The 21,012-nt window shown below is 45.2% G+C and overlaps 1 protein-coding gene across 5 annotated transcripts in view; it reads right to left on the bottom strand.

Moving 5' to 3' along the window:
- Positions 1-21,012, bottom strand: part of slc4a11 (solute carrier family 4 member 11) — an 87,270-nt gene that overhangs the window by 10,617 nt on the left and 55,641 nt on the right. For 4 of the 5 annotated variants that reach the window (XM_035609747.2, XM_035609750.2, XM_035609748.2 and 1 more), the window contains exons 6-16: positions 18,645-18,677; positions 14,297-14,378; positions 13,442-13,565; positions 10,524-10,733; positions 7,380-7,464; positions 6,241-6,366; positions 5,243-5,356; positions 3,952-4,084; positions 2,584-2,657; positions 1,015-1,243; positions 572-678 (exon numbers count right to left, since the gene is read on the bottom strand). In XM_035609747.2, the coding sequence (XP_035465640.1) occupies positions 572-678; positions 1,015-1,243; positions 2,584-2,657; positions 3,952-4,084; positions 5,243-5,356; positions 6,241-6,366; positions 7,380-7,464; positions 10,524-10,733; positions 13,442-13,565; positions 14,297-14,378; positions 18,645-18,677 (1,317 nt within the window). The remainder of the gene's footprint in view (positions 1-571; positions 679-1,014; positions 1,244-2,583; positions 2,658-3,951; positions 4,085-5,242; positions 5,357-6,240; positions 6,367-7,379; positions 7,465-10,523; positions 10,734-13,441; positions 13,566-14,296; positions 14,379-18,644; positions 18,678-21,012) is intronic. The other variant, XM_035609749.2, reaches the window with a different exon arrangement.

Here is a 21,012-nt window from a genome sequence, read left to right as displayed (position 1 = left end):
GTTCAATATCTCCACAGGGAGAAGAAAAATACAACTTCCATTTTAATTAAAAAACATCCAATCATCAAGCTTTAAGTTCAGAAGAGTGAGCTGAAATGAAAGACGATGTTTTCCTAAGGCCAATAATAATAATATTAATAATAGTATAGTATAAATATATAGTTTAAGTCTCTTCTGAATGTTTATAACAGCTGTGGGTCAGGATGTGTGTTGTGGGTCATTTACATTATAACTCCATGACTGTAACTCTTCAATGACATTATAATAACTTTATTTACATTTTTTTTTTATAATGCAGTATAATGCATTTACAGGTTTACCAATAATCTCACTACTGTGTGTGAGTTGATCCTGACGCTTTTATCCTAAAATGCAGACATGACAAGTGTGTCTACTGTTGTGATGCTAGAATGAATAACTATGTCAATTTACTGTCTTCATTTTAACCTCACAGTTTATGAAAAAGTAAATAAATTTGTCTGCAGGATGTGACGACAGCATGTTTGTTGCGTGCTAATGACAGACTCTATCGCTGGGTTTGGTGTTCAGTGGAGCAACAAATGAAACTGACGCTCGATGTCGCTGAACAGGTAGGAGCCGATGAAGGAGAACAGGAGCACGGAGATCGGCAGCGCGCAGTCTGACAGCACCTCCCTCACTTTGGCGTGCAGGAACGGACTGAGAGAGGGAGAGACAGGGACACAAATAAAGAAGGAATACAATTACACTGGACAAAGACAAGGACAATGGCTGCAATCCTGACACTGTTTAAGTACCTCGATCTGCCCCTTGCTTACACAATTGAATCGGGCTTCGAGGCTGATTGGATTACTGGGAGCAATCAGAAGTGGAATATTAATGCTTATCAAATCACTGACAGGAAAACGGGAGCTTCGTAAGAGGCTGTCTGGAAAGTTCCCATGAGCTCCGTCACTACTGACGACATCTCGGAGTCGGCAGGGCGACTCGAACCCCTGCAGTGATCTAACTTGAGGAGTCGGAGGCCGCACGTACCTCCTCTTGAACTGGTACAGGGTGTAACCCATCCACAGGGTGCCGAGCATCAGCAGCAGGCAGAGGACGGGCCTCTCTCGAGTGCACTGGATGAGGGATTCGGGCAGGGCGTTGAGCGCTGAGCCCACCGCCACCTGGCTCCTGTTTCCTCCCAGCAGGTCTCCGCCCACTGGGAAGACCTCCACGCTCGCGTTGGCCAGCGTCGGGGAGTGGTAATATCTGTGAAAGACTGAGATCACAAGCACGAGGTTCAGTCACGCAGCGGCAAACACTGACCGACGCGTAACAACTGTTGCTGTACGGATTTTTGGTCGCGATAGAAATGTAGGTGAGCTGTTACGCCGACATATCTTCAATACCGCTGGATGCAGAGCCGAGATATTTTATGACAATATCACAGGTCCCTTGGCGATGAGTCGTAATGACTTGTGATGCCCTGAGTGTCTGTCTAACATGATTATGAGGTGGACGGTTCTCAAGTGAAACATATTCACAGTTAAGTATTGGATGAGATGACATTTGGTTATTGACGTTGGCTTTTGTAATAACGTCAGTGATTCGTCCACTTTTCCAAATTCCAAATATTGGCAAAACTACTTCCCAAGGCGTAAAGAGCACGGTAGCAAATGTTGGCATGATAAAGTGAGAATGTGAACGTGAACATCATCTTGAGTACGGCCTCACAGAGCCACGAGTGTGGCGGTGGAGTCTAGTCTAGTCTCGACAGTCAGAGCGGTTGACGAGACTCCGGTGACGAGGAGTGTAAAGTGGCAGGGAGAGAAGTTCCAGGACATGAGATAAGCGTGTTGACCGGATCACCCCGATCAACTTCACTCCAGTCGCAAAGCCTTGTTTTGCTTCATTATGCCTGTGATCCCACTAACAGTTATAAATATCAAACACGAATGAGAACAGTCGGCGACTGGACCAGAGGTCAAACGAGGAGGACCGACGCCCGTGTGACGACTACCAGGCCCCGTCGAGCAACGCTGCAACTGTTGTCCGATAAGAAGGACACAACTTTGTCCCACACAGGAAGACATAATCGCTTTCATCCCTTTCAACACGGCCTGTGTGACACGTCCTGAATGCATCTCTCTCCACAGACCAGCAGAAAGTTTCGCAGCAGACAAAGTCGTCGCGGAGCCTGAACCTGTTTGATTCGTGTTACCACGACATACTTGGGCTGGAAGGTGTCAACAGAACGTCACAGGTCGATGTTACGGTGATGGCGTGCGCACGAACTCGGAAGCGCGTTCTACGAAAACGGGACGTCGCATTCAAAATAAATGACATCCTGCTATCGTCACCTCGTCTTGCGGGAAATTAAATTGGGTAAAATATTTATGATGTGCTCAGATGAGGTGCAGTAAAGGCAGGGCGGTGATGTAACATGGCTGCAGGCTGGGTTTTGAAACCTGGATTGATGAATTTTTTTTTACTGCTTAGTACCGTACATCTCGCACACTCTGCTGAACCAACAGAGAGGAAGTCACGCATGTTGTTGTCTTTGCTCGTGTGGAGGGTTCGGTGAGTGAGTGAGAACAGTGACGTGTCGGGGGAACTCACTTTTCACTGTGCCCTTCACTGCGTCCACCACAAACGCGATGGAGATGAACAGAGCGATGACCTCCTCCGTCGACCTGGGAAAACCACAGGAACATTACAGAAGCCACACGCAGGGATGTGGCAGTGTATCACTGTACACTGAAATTACAAAAAAAAAAGTGTAAAGAAACTCCAACGTGAACTGCAATTTTAGAAAAAAATAATCTTTATGGGGGAAAAAAATTATATCTAGCCACGCAGACAGATAAAATGGATTTGTCTTATCTCCTTCACGGGTCGGATCGGTCGGTAAATGTGTTTTTAAAAACTTATTTCAGGGCTGCTGCATCACTGTGGTGTTCAGGTGACAGGTGTGTTAACTGTGTCTGTGTACTTTAAAGCAGGTGACAGTTCCATAGACTGTATATATAAAAAATGGACCTGGTCATCGATCCGGAAAATGGAGCTAATTTGGAAGTGCCTGATCCCTTTATTCTCTGGAATCTCTGCTGGTGATTTCCTCGGAGTTTGTGGTTCAAGACATATAGAGGAATTGAAAAAACATTTATCTCGGACCCACGGTGCCATAGTACAAAATTAAAGACAAAACAAAAATAACATAAGTAATATGGACAATAAATAAATTCTAAATAGTAAGTTAAAGCTAAAGAAATTGAAAATGTGCAATAGAAAGGAAATACTGTACAGTATGTGTAATAAACAGGAAACTTATCAATAGAATAGATTGAAAATGTGCAATAGAAAGGAAATACTGTACAGTATGTGTAATATACAGGAAACTTATCAATAGAATAGATTGAAAATGTGCAATAGAAAGGAAATACTGTACAGTATGTGTAATATACAGGAAACTATTCAATAGAATAGATTGAAAATGTGCAATAGAAAGGAAATACTGTACAGTATGTGTAATATACAGGAAACTAATAAATAGAATAACTCAGAGTCCAGAGTTCTTGGGGGCAGAGGGGAGGGGGGGAGGGTTTGTGCTAGTTTTCTGGTATGTGCTTTCTCCTCAGCAGCGAGCGTGTGTTACCCATTTCCCTCAGTAGCTCAGCAGGCAGTGAACCTGTGAACGTTGGTTAAGGGGAACCTGAAGGCTGGATCTGAAACTCCGGTGGCTGTCACACACAATAGACGGCTTTCCTTTCAAAGCTGTTCCTTAGACAAAAACAGGGAGTCTCTCCTGCTGAGTGCCAGTGATTTCGCAGCAGACGCTGTCATGACAACCCAATTTAAAGCATCTCTCCGTTTCACAGCGGAGGAGGCGTGCCAACAGAGGGAAGAAAATGTAGGAATTGATTCGATAAATTGGACTAGCGCCGAAGTGAAAACAATAAAAAAGTGGGTCCAATGTGTGACATGAACCTTTTGAAGAGCTTCATGAGCAGGCTGACGTTAAAAACCCCTCCGAGGATGAGGAAGAGGCAGTTCCACAGACCGATGCAGGCGTAGAACGCCGGGAAGTCCAGGTTGTAGTCGTCACAGATTCCTCGGATCACTGCGAGGGCGCACGAGAACACAAACACGCACAGAGAGACAGAAATATTAACACACATCGGGAAACTTCTGATCATTTTTAATCCTGATCACCAATATTCTCCCACAACCCCAGGACTGTGTTTAAACTCTTGTTGATCGACGGCTCCTTTAGAACGAGGCAGCGGTAAACATGTGGTCCCCTCGCAAGACGGTTGCTGACTAATCTGTGTTATTTAAGATAACAGAGACGAGGTGAGGATGTCCTCCGTCAAAATTCAATTAGCTGCATCTGAAGTAATGTATGTGACAAACAAACTGACCCAGAAGGAACCAACAGAAGAAGACAGATCAAAAACAACAACAACGGAAACTAGGTTAACGAGGAAGAGTACTGATCATCTTTGTTGCTACAGCTAATAAAGAAGAACTCAGAAACACACACACACACACACACACACACACACACACACACACACACACACACACACACACACACACACACACACACACACACAACACACACACAGACAGACAGACATGTGAGGGAAAAAACTAATTTCATTCAAACAAACGAGGCAAAAGAATTGCAATGTATTTATTAAAGCCATAAAAATTCTATCCGTAATCTGGAGCATATTTGTGTGTAAGATGAGTTACAGCTTCACAAACGAGCCATTGTTCCGCTCAACACCGGCTCCTGGAAATGAACTATAATTATCCCCATGAGGATCCACTAAGCACAATTCGAACCCAATTATTTCAGAGATCATCTCACAGCAAAACCCAACACACAAACAAACAGCTTGGGTATTAAAACTACACGCTGGCATCGACAGTTGCTCCTTTTCCTGGGAAAAACCCGCATCGTAGTTTACGTGCTGTTGTCTCTCTGGACTTAATATAAGGTTTACATGTTCCTACATGCGATGAGCGAGTTTCCTGATCCGTACGCGCCTGAAACCAGCCGTTACGTAATATCATACACGTACATTTGTTTTGAGATATGCAATGTTGTTGTTGTTGTTGTTGTTGTACAAAGCTGAGTGAATCCTTCTCCTGATTATTTGACCTAATGCTCTCAGCGCTCCGCCCGCCCGCCGCCTCCTCTTTCAAATCTAACTTCATTTTGGCGGAGCTGAGCTGAAAGAGAGGACCAAAGAAAGAGAGGAAGGCCTACCGCTGATGAAGATGGCGAGGGGAGCCGTGGTTAGAGGGATGACGAGGGGAGAGCCGGCGAACAGCGAGTAGATGACCCCGCCGATGCTCTGGCCGATGATGGTCTTACGAACATCTGTCCCGGGAGGACACACACACACGGAGAAGACACAGGAGGAAATTAATGTTAGCACTGATTAATGTGCATGAATGTCTGCACACATTTTAGAGGCCAACTGACGTGGATTTTTGAAGGCCGAATTCTGATATGGATGTATATCCATATATATATATATATATATACTGTATATATATATATATTTAAAAGTGATTCCAAAGATGGCGTTAACAAACCTTATGACAAAGAAATGTAATCGTGGCTTGATATTTTACAGTTTCAGCATAAACTCTGTTATAAAACTGAAGAATGAAATGAAAACACAAATAAAACCAAATATATTTAAATATATTTTATGGCGCATATCACCAAAGATAAACTCAGATACCGACATGTTAAAAAGGCTCATATGGGCTGATTTAAATCGACCAATCCATTAATATATATTATATATAAATATTATATACATTTTTCAGAGAGCAAATGTTACCATGTGTCAAGCGCTTATTTAATAACCATTTTAAAGCCCAGCATTTTTTATTTATATATAACGTTAAAACATCAAACGCAATGACCACTTGTCACGTGAAAGTAGTTACTCACTGTGCTAAACCCTCATAAATCTGATCAGCCATTTTTAACACTTCATGGAGGGTTACGGATTATGGATTTATCTTTATGACACATTTAACTTAAGTGCCTTCTGAGATCAAGGTCAGAGTTGAAAAGTAAAAATCATCTCTTGTAAGGTACCAAAATCAGAGCAAAGCTTCAAACAGCAGCTCAAGAACGAGAGCGTGTCATTTCCTCTCCGTGTAGATTTTTTTCTGTGGAGAAGATAAACAGGAAACAGACCGAGACTCTGGGGGAAGGTGTTTTTCCCTGCGAGTGCGTGCTCTCACCGATCTCGCCGCGTGTGCTCTCATCATTGAGGGAGCCGAAAGCGATGGCGGGGAGGAGGATGGCGATGTAGAGGAAGATGGCCGTGGTCATGTACTTCAGCAGGGTTTTATTACTGCCAACTATACCTGGGGGGAGATGAACACAAACACATGAGTCATGTTCGCCTCGCAACAGAGCGGAGGGTGATGAACACGCTTCCTCATTCAGCGCCAATATGGAACATGTAGTTAGTTACGGTTAAACTGTTTTACAAGGGCTTTTCACTGCCCAAGAAAAAAGAAATAATACTAATACGAGTAATTTCTTTCAGTTTTGTGCTATCCATCATGTTGTAAGTGCAGTTATCTTCCATCCAAATGATGGATAAGCCCCTTTTTTTTTTAAATAAAACACTCTAATTGGGCTCTAATGTGATCACAGTGATTCTGGTCCTGTGACCTTCATCAGCTGATCGATATCTGATGACACTCACAAGACGAGAAATATCTTGATTCTGTTACAGCCCGACAAAAGCGTTTTGGATATTAATAAATGAGACCATGAAACTGAGCGCGGAGCAGCAGAGGAAGGAGAATCCAGATCCAGAGAAAACAGTCAAGGTCAACCGGGTCAACTGACCGGGTTTCATCCATCAGTTATAATCACATTATGAAAAACGCTTCACGCATTTCTAGACATAACAAGCAACTAAAATAACATCCAGGAGTTTTTCTTTTAACAGTAGGTCACATGTGTACTTGTGTGTGACTGGGAGACAATTTCACACATTTGCTGATTTGATTTGAAAATAAATAAATAAATAAATAAATAAATGAATAAAACGCCAGCCTGCCGAGATTGCAACGGCAATATGCGGGGGGGGGGGCAATGTCCTTGTCTGATGTCTCGGGACACCAGACAATAATATTGGACACACGTGGAACATATGGCAGGAGTGAGGCGTCTGAGGCGTCCGTCACTTTAGCGGGGGGAAGATCCTCGGTGTGACACAGAAGCAGCACAGATGCATGCGAGGCAAAAAAAAAATAAAAAATTGGGGGGTGACGGATAAATGAGGAGCCGCCAGAGGGTTGTGCCCCCTGTTGTGGCGTAATAAGGAGGATGATTCACTTTCACCATTAGTCCAAGTCCAGCCTACCGTCTGTGAAGTCGGAGGGGTAGTGCGGCAGGCGGCGGCGAAAGTCCTCGTAAATCCCCCGGCCGACTTTGAAGAAGTCTGTACACTGTGGACAGAAGGGAGGAGGTTAGGAGTTTCAACACGGACGCACAGGATCAGTTTCGGCCCGACCACCGTGTCACCTACAGGCAGGGTTGGGTAGTAACGGAATTACATGCAAACTGGATTACATGATTTAAATGCAACTATAATCAGACCAGATTATAATAATAATAATATTAGATTTCATTTATAGAGCACTTTTCATTGCTAAAAGAAATCTCATCACCTGTTAGAACAAATGCCATCGACTCACATGTGGAGGGAATCCGAGCCGCAATATCTGTTTGACCACTAGAGGTCACTACTCATTTTCCTGTGGGTGTTAACACCATCTGTTTGTAAATCAATTCTAAATGTTCTACTGTACAGTATAGCAACAATATATCACTGTGTACATGACTCTCAGGTGGTTAATGTTTTGTTTAATGATTTAGAGATAATGATAATAAGAGTATTCATTCCTATTTATTTACATATAAAATGGAAGAAAGATTTTTGAGTAAGCGCTCCTCTTGCACAAGTCTTGTAGAGTTCCAAGATTATTTTTGTTTGTTTCGTAAATGCCATGTAAATATGCTAATTGCATTTTATTTGTGTAGAAAATGCCACGTCATTTGTATTCAGTAACTGACAACGTTTCAAAGTCATCTGACCCGACGCTGCCTGGAGGCGAGGAGGGTGACAGCAGCAGCAGAAGGCTGATGTGCGAGTGTGTGCGCGCCAACCAGCCAAAACAAATATGTTTGTGGAGGAATTACAAGTCACGGATTGCTAAACTTACACGGATGTCACTTTAATTATTTCCTTACTTACATATAAATCTTTTTTTGCAAACTTTCCATTTTGCTCTCAGGCATCTTGCTAATTTCGATTGTATTAAAAATGTCGAGCAACAACGCAACAGCAGGAAAAATCCTGAGGCCGTACCCAACCCAACCCAGTACGTCCTCTCTCTCTCTCTCTCTCTCTCTCTGACGTGATTTGAATAAATCAAATTTAACCAGGCAGTCCTGGAAAAACCTTTAATTGCATAATACAAAACAACGCGAGCGGAGCGGGATTCAAAATTGTGCATTTGTTAAATGACCCCGCGTCCCCGGAATGATCAAGAAAGACAAAGAGATGACGGCGCGGCGGAGGAGATGTAGTGTATTTTTCCGGAGAAGTCAGGAGGACAGGTTGGGGAAAAAGTGACACGTGATTCAAAAGGGGCGTCTTGAAAACGATGAGCTTCCAGGTTACAGACGATTGGGAACAAATGTGAAGTCCTGCCTGAGCTCATTAAGTCATTTCTCCGATTAACCCAATGTTCCGTTTTCTTGTTGAACATAGCATTATACAATGAAATGGATCGGGTTGGCGAGGGGGGATTATGGATACGTATAGCTCTTGAGAAAATCATTTCTGCCTCATTTGTCAGTTTCAAAAGCTTGGACAGTATTTCGCCAGAACAAAGTAATTTATCTCAACACAAACGACATGAAAACAAACAACGGCATCAGCGTTTTGTTTTTCTCTTCGAGGAGGCTGGATAGTTTTATGTAGCCACGAACTTCTTGTTTCAACAAGCACTGTTCATCCATTAAATCCCTAGACATTATTACACGAGAGCTTGTGTGTGTGTGTGTGTGCGTGTGTGTGCGTGTGTGTGTCTGTGTGTGCGTGTGTGCGTGTGTGTGCGTGTGTGCGTGTGTGCGTGTGCGTGTGTGTGTGTGCGTGTGTGTGTACGTGCGGCCTGATCACCAGCTCAGGTTCGATGAACCAAAGTCTCGGAGAGGAGTTACTCTCCGCCTCTCTCTGAACGGTCCACAGAGTTGAGGCAAGAACATGAAAACACAACAGCCCTTGTTCCTTTGAGTGCTGCGCTTTGCGGGCGGTCTGACGACAATTTCGGAGAAGGTGTGCGGTCGTTCTCTCTATTTTCTGTGCCTCTCCCGTATTCTATCATTTTCTGTTTCCTTTGGATTTCACCTGCTCTCTCTCTACAGCCTTCTTCCCCTCCTCCTCCATCTGTCTTTTTCTATATATCTCTCTTTCGCTGAGTGGCACTGAGCCTTTCAAGCCCTGGGATGAACACCTAACAAGAAATAAAAAAATAAAATAAAATAAAAAACACAAGGGGAAATGTCTGGGAGCTCCGGCCTGTCCGCGACAACATTAGGAGGAGATGTTGGTCCATGGCATTGAGCCTCCTCTGGAGGGGTGTGTGTTAAAGTGTTTGTGTGTGTGTGTGTGTGTGTGCACGTGTAGCTAAGGGCTGGCGAGTTCTGACAGGACTGTGAGAGATGTAAGGTCATTTACCCACTGAGGAGGCCTGGCAGGAGTTGATGCTGATTGATTAGGGGGAGAGAAGAGATGGAAGAGTCAAGCCAGCCGAGCGAGGACGAGGACGAGGAGGAGGCGGAGGAGGAGGAGGAGGAGGAGGGTAGTTATGAGCGGGGAACGAGACGGAAGAGGATTTTAAAAAGTTTAAATGTGTAAATGTATGTGCATAGTCTCATTTCTCTGCAGAGCGCTGGAAAGGCGAGAATACATAATGCAAATTTGAGGGGGGGGGGGGGGATTTCTTTGGTCGTGGTTCTCCTACATCTCACTGTGAAAACAGTTTCAAAGATGGCCGTTGTCACGGTCTTATGGCCGTTGTCACGGTCCTGTGGCCGCGGATAATCCGGGACAAAATTCTGACAGTGTCTGTAATGTAGTATTACCGCTGTGACCTGCGTCTACTACACAACCAGCATGCAGAATGAAAAGACACCGGTCAACCAGACATGATGTTATATTCTCGAGCATTCAGTAGGTTCCATCATCGTACGTCGCACTTGACGTCGTACCCGAGTTTATTCGATTCCGTGTCGCACAATGAGGCTGGCAATAAAATTGCAAGATCGCTGAAATCGCAGTGGCCGTAAACGCCTTAAAGAAACGGGATGATGAAAAGGAAGTGAAAGGTGAGGAAGATGAGGATGAGACACACTGGTAAAAAGAATCATCCGCCTCATCTCAGGGAGCCGGCGGTGACTCCCTGAAAGGTCGTGCACACGGGGGAACGTCGTCGCCCACCTTGAGGGGTTTGTGACTGCGGGGGTCGGTCTCCTCCTTGCCCAGAGCGGTGGGCTGCTGGTTGACCGCTGTCAGCTGGTGCCTCTGGAACACCAGCGACTCCTTGAACTCCTCCTGCGTCTTGGTCTCAAGCAGCTTCTGCCTGAAGGAAATGTCAGAGAAGAGGGTGGCGAACGTCCGGCCCAGCTCCATCGCCGTCTTGGTGCTTTTCTGTGAACGAGCACAATGATGAACATCAAAATCACAATCACGGAGCCAATGGCTGATTTTGTTCTTCATGTACTAATTGATTTTGTTGTTGTTGTTGTTGTTGTTGACACAACACAAACAGTTTCCATTCATATATCAAGTAGACACAATTATCTTTGTGACCTTGTGCAGCTGTAAATGATGCGGAGAACAACGAGAGTGAAAACAAGAGTAAATTGCGATGAAACAAAAACAAGGAGCTGAAGGACACAAAAGCATCAGAGCTAAACGATTCAGGTGATAATTACGTTTCTGTCTCTACAATTTATCCTGAAACAATTGGACCAAAAATGTTTTCCAAATATCTCCTCTATGACGGGATTATGTTTAATGATAATGTTTTAAGGTGGGTTGTCACGCCATACTTCACTGTAAACCACGAGAGAACAGACAAGAACTAGATATGCAGTAAGTTTTTGTAGTTGTTGTTGTTTTTACCTCGCTGACATTTTCATTTTATCGATAAATTATTATTATTTTATTATTATTATCCATTATTTTTATTTAAGAGGGGACCGTGTACAATTTCAAACTTTAATGTAAACATTTGATGCATTGTACCAGTGTTAGCCGAGGGCTGATTTACATCTGTAGTCCGCTGGCAGGTCACAAATAAATAAATTGCTCGTCTATTCACAACAATGTATCATGTTTTGTTTTATATTGAATCTGTTTTATTTGACGTCTCCCAATGGCAAAAAAAACAAAACAACCTAAGATATAGTTAGAGATATGAACCTGATATTTGATATAAAGTACTGTGGTACATCTTTAACATTATCACTTCAAATGTAAATAAGTAAGGCGCTTCAGTCAACGATCCCACATCTGTTACGAATAAACGCCGTCCCAAGACGCAAAGTGCGACAGAGTGACGGTAACGTCGTCCTGGCAGCCGGCGGGCGCGCGCGGTGCCAGCGAAAGCCTCGTCAGCCGGTGGTGATGATACCAACATGGCCGGGCTCTGCACGTCCAGAGGCAGCTGCAGCAAACACAGGAACTGAAGCCTTTAAGCTTGTTCAAAGTTGTAACTGAATTTCAACTAGAGCGCAAAAGAGCATGGGAGAAGGAATCTCAAATGAATCTGGAGCTTTGTCTTTCTGTCTTTCCCAGCCTTCTGGGAATAAGACATCCATCTCTTGATTTCCCTCTGCAAACAGACTGGTGTGCGGCACGTCGGTTTGCACAAGGTCTGAGTATTTAAAACCCAGAGGATGTTTTTTTTTTTTGCCGGAGCGTTCTGATTAAAGGGGCCGACTGGGGGAAGCAAAATGACGGGGGCGTAGAAAATGAGTGACCCCTCTGCTGTCGGCATCAAACGCCGCGGGCCGACTGGAGAAAGAGCCACGGGGAGTTTCTCTGAGGACAACGCGGCGCGGGAACGTGTGGATGGGCGCTTTCAGGGAGCAGTTTGTTGGTTGTTTGAACCAGAGCCTTAGTGAAGCGAGGTTGACTGTCCGTGTCACATTCACTCCGGGTGAGGAAAGAGAGAGACGGGGCCTTGCTAAATGGTGGGTGATGGAAAACTGGTCCGCCCTTACTGACGCGCTAGATTACATGCATTTCGCCAACCAAAGGAATTCCTATTATCGTTATCGTCGCGCCCCCGCCCCCCTTCAAAGAACTTTCCCCTCCGCAGATGCAGTCGGCCATCGTGGAATAATTGAGACATGATAGTGATTTGTGTTTCGAGTCTCGGAGAAGGACATTAGCGGTTGTGATTTGCTGCCTGTGAGACTGGCGAGGAGGAGCGCTGGGAACATCAAGGGGGGACGAGAAGATGCGTTCATGGAAAAAATGATAGACACCAACCCAACAGACAAAAATAAAATGTGCCAGGTCACCACACACACACACACGCGATGTGGTGGTGGTTCTGCGAAACGTGATGAAGAAAATACCACGGGGCTCGGGATTGGCGGGGTTTTCACTCTGTTTGCTCACATCTGAACACGGGAAGAGCGACGTGTATCGGTGTGTGTGTGTGTGTGTGTGTGTATCTGTGTGTGTGTGTGTATCTGTGTGTGTGTGTGTGTATCTGTGTGTGTGTGTGTGTGTGTTTGTGTAGGTGAGTGTGTGTGTGTAGGTGAGTGTGTGTGTGTGTGTGTGTGTGTGTGTGTGTGTGTGTAGGTGAGTGTGTGTGTGTGTGTGTGTGTGTATCTGTGTGTGTGTGTGTGTGTGTGTAGGTGAGTGTGTGTGTCAGACAGCTCAGGATGAAGACGGGAGGGTTGAGTGGTTTGACGGCAAGTAAAGAAAGAGTTTGTGATTCGAGGGGATGGGAGGATGTTGACAGGACGTGTGAACCCTCTCAGCGAGCTCTTCAGAAACGAAGAGAACAGCAATCCTGCACACGACGGTGACCCCGAAGGTTCAGCCAACGGGACACTTGCGCCCACGCCAGAGCCCTGCAGCTCTTGGACTGACTTCTGCTCAGCAGACATTTGGCAGCTCTGAGGATTTGTCAGTGGCATTTTAGACCACTCGGTAAATTAAAGGAGACATATGAGGGCATTTTTTCTTCTTCTTCCTCTTTCCTCTAGAGTGTAATTTCGTATGTAGAAGGTTTGTAAAGTTAAAAAGCAAGATGAATGAAATGTTGCAACGACCAGGTGGATGTACAAACAGATAAATCCCATGTATCGTTCACTCCCTCCGGGGGCGGCAGTTACCATTTTGAGTGGGGCCAGTATCAAGATGACATAGCGGACCTCGCAGCAGTTCTCTCCCCAGTTCTGCGGCCTCTCCAGGCGGGAGATGCACACGTGACGCCTCTGGAGATGCTTCACGTTGCAGCTGGAGCGGAGAGAGAGGGAGGAAGAGGAGGAGGAGGAGGAGGAGGAAAAAGAGGAGGAGGAGAGGAGGAGGAGGAAGAGGTTTTATAAATGTCAACACCTCACCTCAGTATCACCGCCCTTCATTTCCATAGATTAACCTCTTTGTCTCCAGCAACAGTTAGACGGTATTCAAATATAATGGGTGAGCCTGTGTTTAATAACACACACACACACAAACACACACAAATGTGAAAGCATTTGCACACACACGGTTACAGGGAGGAGACACTCAAAAACAAATTCCTGCAGAAAGATTAAAATATCACATCATGAAAAACGTGCCTCACATAAATCTCCTAATTGTATTTTTGTATTTTTTTTCATAGTTAAATGCTCGTTTATGGACTTAGATTATTTCACCTTCTTAAAAAATATGAACCATTTTAAAACCCACTGAACAATCTGGAAATTGTTTTGAAGACCAATAATTTTCACTGAACTTAAAAAAAATATTGTTTTAGTTGTACATGTTTCAGCAATAACACTCTTATTAATACCTACATATCCTTAAATAAATATGTTACTACTGATATTGAGTTCATTAAATCAAAATAAAGGCTGAAAATTCTCACCACTGCATATTTACAAGAAAGACAAATTCCCCACATTGTCAATCAGCTGATCTATTAACAGATTAATGACCTCGGCTCTAAATCTGACACGTTACACACTACATGTCCTTCATCTTACAGGATGCAGAGCCAGGACTGTTGGTACTGGATCCCGGTGGCCGTGGCCGTCACCCCCTGGATCGTCTCCGACAGCAAGTGAACTGTGGAGCAAAAGGTCAGAGATCAAACACGTGTCGGCCGACAGATCGACCTCACGTCCGGTTGGATCCTCACACACACACACACACACACACACACACACACACACACACTCTTTTATTTTCCGCGGCACGCTGTTGAAATGCCCCTTTCTTCTGCACCAGGAAACAAAGTCGCCGGTGACGTTACTCTGCTGAAATGTACTGTGACATGTCCACGAGTATTAGAGTCTCTATTCTAAGATCTTCTTTTTGTATTTGACAATAAAATCTGGCAGTGATTTCTTTATCTTAGTCCAATGGTGTCGGTCAGAATGTCGTGCATTCATCTGCTCTGCCGAGCCGCTCGACGTGACGTCCACATCTGAAGTGTGTAACGAGCTCGCCTTCTGCTTCGGACGCCCTGTGTGCAAACACCGCGACGCCACGCGCCGATAACAAATGTCCATCCGAGCCCCCGGAAAACACCAACGCTCGTTTAAAGAAAATCGGCCACATTTCATCAGGGCTGTCAGCACAAATCATTAAACACGGGGAAGCAGCCGCGCAGGCTGAAGACGGCTTGTTGCTTCCTAATAAGAAGGAATTTCCCCTCTGACTTCTCGCGCTGAGGGGAGACGAATAACAGTGTTTTTAGGGGGATACTCTTCGGAGGGAGCGAGGACGGCGACGACTGTCCCAAACCCCCAGAGAGGGCTCGCGGTGTCCTCTCTGACTCATTAGTGCTCGACAAATTACGGGCTGGAAATGTTTTGTACCTAAAGCAGCGGGGACGATCGTTCCCGTATCATTCCCATTTTTTTCCCCTGCCAGCGGTTTCCTCTCTCTCTCTCTCTCTCCCTCTCCCTCTCTGTCTGTCTGTCTTTGTCTTTCCCTCCATCACTCTCCCTTTCTACCTCTGCCATGCCGTCTCATCAATATAGTATCCTCCATTCATGCCAGAAAATGATGGGCGTCACCATGACAACAGTATCACAGTGCTCAAGGAGGGGAGGATGAGCGAGGGAGGGCGGGGGGGGGGGGGGGGGGGGGGGGCGGACGAGAGGGACAGAGAAATGAGATAGAGTGAGAGAGAGAGAGAGACAGAAAGAGAGAGAGAGAGAGAGAGAGAGGCGCTAAAGAAGGACATGAGGAATGAAGAGGAAGACGAAAAAAAACATGACAAACAAGACAGAAAATGCGAGTGAGGCCAGAGGAAAAGAAGAGCGAGAGAGGGGGAGAGACCGAGGGAGGAGAGAGAGGAGTGAAGGAGATGGACTGGGATTCAATTCAATTAATAGCAGTAAGCCTGACAGCCATGTAATAATCAAAAACCATCCAGTTTCTCATTGATGTCAGGGAGAAGAGGAGGGAGAGACGGAGAGAGGGAGAGAGAGAGAGATGCAAACAGACGGACAAAGATGGAAAGATAAAGAGAGAGAGAGAGAGGAGGGGACGAGGTTGAAAACAAAGGAGACGGAGGTTACACGAAGGTTCCTGTGGTCGTCCACGATGAGTTCAGTGTTAAACATCAGGACAGAAGCAGAAAATCCCTTACTGTTAACGTCTTTATTTTAAGGGATTTTCTTCTCTACATATTTTATTTATTGACGGAACGGTAGAAATATCATGTATTTATTTTACATGCTGAAGCATCTTCGCCCTCACTGGTCCGTTCACCAGCTGACCAACGGCGTCCAATCGTATTCATGCAGGTGGACACATAACCCCTCCCGCTGTAAAGGTGTGAACTTGACTTCCTGCTGCCTGTATTACACTTAGATGCCAGTTCTTCCAGATTATCATTCGTTCTAGCTGAGTGTTTCTGCAAAACTGACTCTTAACTGAGTGTATTTCACTATGCAGATATATAAAAACATGAATATCAATATTCCCTGAATGAGAGATCAATCCCGCTCCTTCGCCCAGACTGACAGGACATGGCAGAGCCTTGTAGTTCTGCACCTCAAAGAATAAATCAGATTGAATTTCTGAAAAGCCTCATTCTACATAAACTATTTATGGGAAAACAAAACCTGGTTTGAAGGAGCCTTGAGGTTGCTCGTAGCCTCTTTTTTTTTTTTTTTTTTTTTTAATGTACTAATCTACTTACTAACTATGAATGACAATGATCACATATGAGATATATCACATCAGCAGCGAAGGTGAACAAACCCCGTTACGACGCCGCTGGTGTGAGATCAACGTGATTAAAGCGGGACACCAGTTGAGACTAAACACATTAGATTCTTGTCAGTTACGTGAAGATTTCCCCAAAGTTTCGTCAGCTTTTTTATGCAAACACGACTGATTCTCACACACACACACACACACACACACACACACACACACACACACACACAGAATTCCAATGAAAAAAAGAAACGGAGAATCACAGACGCTCACACGTAGCATATCAAATGTGACAAACTTCAATGGAAACTGATGAGGAAAGTGTGACGGGGGCCAGACTGGATGGCTGCATCGGCCCCTTTGATCTTCTTCGGGGATTGTTGGTTGAATTTCTTTAACTGCATTATGCTCGCGGTTCGGTTGGGGGGGAGGAAACAGATTTGCAATTTCTGTAAATCACATGAGGATAATGCAGCCTGTCGCACAAATAAGAAATCAATAAATATGCTAAGCCTGGTCAAAACGCTGGTATTTTTTTATCTGGTTGATGTGCCGAGTGTAGCCGACGGCGGCCAATCCGCCGAGACCCGGCGGTTACAGGAACACAGAGATTCATGACGAAGGGGCCGCGAGCCCTTTTAGCGAGGAGACTCCTTATATCACGCTCAGAGGTGACCTCGATAAAACCTCCTGATCTTACGCTGCCTGAGAGATTAACTGTGGTCTCAACCAGTGGTACAGTATATTGTACCTGCCACAGCCAATCCACGCACACGCACGCACACGCACGCACACACACACACACACACACACACACACACACACACACACACACACACACACACACACACACACACACACACACACACACACACACACACACACACACACACACACACACACACACACACACACACACACACACACACACACACACACACACACACACACACACACACACACACACACACACACACACACACAGGGAAATGAGCGGCTACCTTCAAAGCGAGGGGCTGCGGAGGGGAGCTTTGAAGGAGGTGATTAAAAAACACATGTGATGGGGCTTCCGTACAGCGGCGGCAGATGACACACTTACTGTATATGGGGGGGGGGGGGGGAATCCGTCGGAGCCAATCACACAGAGATGTGATGTTGTCACGTGATGACGATGATGGGGGGGGGGGGGGGGGGGGGGGGCCACTAGGACTGGGTCAACGGTGGAACCTCGTTATATCTGGAGAGGTCGTCAATTTTTAAAATCTTCCACCTCCCCGAAACGAGATTGAGGCAGAAATTAAACCATCGACCCTAACGTGCGTAAACTGTGTTATATAAAGTCAAGTTCAAGATGTATTCCAAAAAAACTAGAGCTGCAACGATTAATGGATCAATAATAGATTAGTAATCGACTGCTAAATTAATCGCCAACTATTTTGATAATCGTATAATTGGTTCGAGTAATTCTCTGATTTCAGCTTCTTAAATGTGAATATTTTCTGGTTTCTTTGCTCCTCTACGACAGTAAACTGAATACGTTTTGAGTGTGCACAAAATAAAACATCATCTTGAAGTTTGGGGAACACGATGTCATTTTATGGACCAAACAACTCGTCGATTAATCGAGAAAATAACGGACAGATTAATCGATAATGAAAAGAATCCTAAACAAAAGCAACCTACATTACCAGAATGTTTAAAACATGGATGGATGGAATCCATTTTTTTCTTCTACCAAAGACATCGCTCCAAAGTCAAACGCTCCCATTAAATTATTAGAATTGTATCACTTCGATCTTATTAAAATAGATTTTGCCACTTTCACACAAAATCGGGCCGTTCTTTTTTCATCCACGGCACTTTACAGAAAGAACTGATAACATTATGGGACAGAGAGTCCGGCTGGACGGAGCAGGAGGAGGAGGGAGGAGCGGGGCGTTGATTGGAGGGACGGCTGAAGAGGCATTGATATCTGTGACAGAGGAGGAATCGCCGCTGTCTGTAATCATCTGATGACTCAATGCATCGACCCAGTCCCAGAGTGCGGGAGAGGAACACGAGCGGCATACTGATGGTGATTGGTACAGAAGCGAGACACTGATTGCAGCCTCACGGCGGCTGATGCTGACATTCTCATCCAATTAGCAGGAAGCTTACCGTCGTCAAAGAAAACGAAACTTTGAGACTTGTCTGCATGGGGAGAGAGAGAGAGAGAGAGAGAGAGAAAGAAAGAAACACCACGAGGGAGAGAACCAGAGCACAGTCAGTTCAGTCTCTGATCAACAGGCCAAACAGTTTTCTTTAAGACTTCACACACACAAAGAGAGACACACTCTTCCCATAATCACACACACACACACACTCTCATAGAGACACACTTTGTGCTCGTCGGGCACGCACATACATATCTCTGCTTTGCAGAAGCTTCATTTCCTGCCTGCCTTCACCTCATGCATATTAAATATCATTTTCCAGAGAAAATCCCTCAATGTCTCGTCTTTGTTGGCTGCGGAGAGTTTCTTATCTTGATTACCATCTATGGGCCATTACCAGAGATTGGATTTTATCACCGATAGTAAGTCATGCGTCCGTGCAGAGAAACCCCGGCGATGTCGATGAAGACGTCAGGATGAGGAGAAATTACTTGTATGCCGAACGTTTTTTTTTTCTTCCTGTGGTAAAGAGCCTGAATTAATGGTTCCCATTTGGTATTCTGATCAGACCCCGCAGAATGTTACACAGAGATTTCCACAGCGAAGACGACTCATGCCGCCGCCGCCGCCGCCGGCCTGGAAAAAGATATATTATTATAATGGAGAGGCAGAGTCGGCCGATTCCAGAAAATACACAGCACGTGTTCCGGTTGAGACAGAGCTACTTCGTTTGCAGAATATTTACAGTACCTGTTGTCGGGCAAATCTGTCTCAAGAAAGTAGGTTCTTAATATAGAAGTAAGAAAATACAGATGAGGAGCAGTTAAAGAAGATGCGCATGCTGCTTTTTTATGAGATCATTCAGCAGGTTGTACGAGATCTCTCAAGGGCCCGAGGGAAACAAAACTCTTTGTTGCGGTTCAATTGTCAAATTTGCTTCAGAAGTTTCCTAAATCTCGGAAGTATTCGATCGGCAGCCATGATAAGAGCTGTTCGGGTTCCTCTACATGCTTCGTAGAGGTGCCTCAATGCTTCCTTTCCTACCTCCTTTAGCAGAGGGTACACTGGACCTTCCTAAGCGAAAGGAAAGGAGAACTAAGACGACCCACAATTCATTGCGGCGGCGATATTTATATACGTGACGCGCCGTGCACGAACGTAGAGGATTCAGTCCGAAGTAGAAGTAGAAGAAGTAGAAGAGTATGAATATGACCCAGAAGAGACGCACGTCATCATGTAAGTTACTGTTGCATATGAACCCTTTGCACGTCAACAACATCCGCCGTCGCATGAAGACGTAGTTTGGTGGAAGTGGAGTCGGATTCTCTTTTCTTAAGTCCTATGAATCCTCCTTGACACCTTTCCTTGACCACTGAGGTCAAGGAACAGTAGAGAGGAAAAGACGACAGGAAGGACGATGCGACTCCACCCGGAGTCTCGCCCCTCTGCTACTTTACAAGAATACAAACTGTAGGTGACTGTTTTTGATTCGAGTTTGAAAAAAAACCAACAACCCAACGGCAACAACAACACAGGAGAATTATGCAAATGGCGGCAAAGTGGCGAGCCGTCGAGATCGATCAAAGGTGACAGCAATTTGGGAAGAGTCATCACCAACAGGGACCAACAATCAGCAGCGAGCGCCGCGGCTGCCGGCGGCGTCGCAGAGGAGGTGGAGGAGGAGGAAATACAATTAAACGCAACATCATTACTCAAAATATTGAGGATTAGTCGTCGTGCGGCAGCTGCTCGTCACTCCGTGAGCACCGTCATCGTCTAATCCAAGTATGTTAAAGGATAATGTAAGGTAATGACTTCACTCATCAGAAGTAGGTTCAGTGTGCACTGCGGCATCACTATCAATGAGTTGCATCATCAGCAACGCTTGTTCATTATTGCTCGGCACAATGTGCGTATCCGTCGGCGAATCCCAAGACCAAAGTGAATAAAAAAAGAAAAAACCCCGGCACAAGTTGGCGTCCCCCAGAAAAAAAACAAAAAAAAACCCAACCCACTCCTCCATACAAGTCGGAGCAAGACTAATTATCTCTGTGGGCTTTCATCTTTTTTATTCATTTCTGTAATTCTCTGGTCTCTCTGTGCCCGTTATAATCTGGCCCCGTCCTCTTTATCTCGCAGCCGTACAGCGCTGCACTCCAAATGAGCCGGTCCGCTCGCCAGACGTATCGCTCCCGCTGTGGCACCGGAGCCAGCGCAGATACGGCAGGAATTAATACCTGAAGAGATGTGTCCCGCTGATAACGCACTTAGTGTGGAATATGAATGTATTCCCCCAGGAAGAGCCTTTGTTTCGCCCCCGGAGACATTTGTCTCCTTCCTCCCGTCTCAGCACTGACGCGAGTGTTTTAAGT

Source organism: Scophthalmus maximus, chromosome 15 (assembly GCF_022379125.1).
Source record: "Scophthalmus maximus strain ysfricsl-2021 chromosome 15, ASM2237912v1, whole genome shotgun sequence".
Classification (NCBI taxonomy): Eukaryota; Metazoa; Chordata; class Actinopteri; order Pleuronectiformes; family Scophthalmidae; genus Scophthalmus; species Scophthalmus maximus.
Note: the sequence above shows the minus strand (reverse complement) of the source record. Positions and strands in the feature narration are given on the sequence as shown.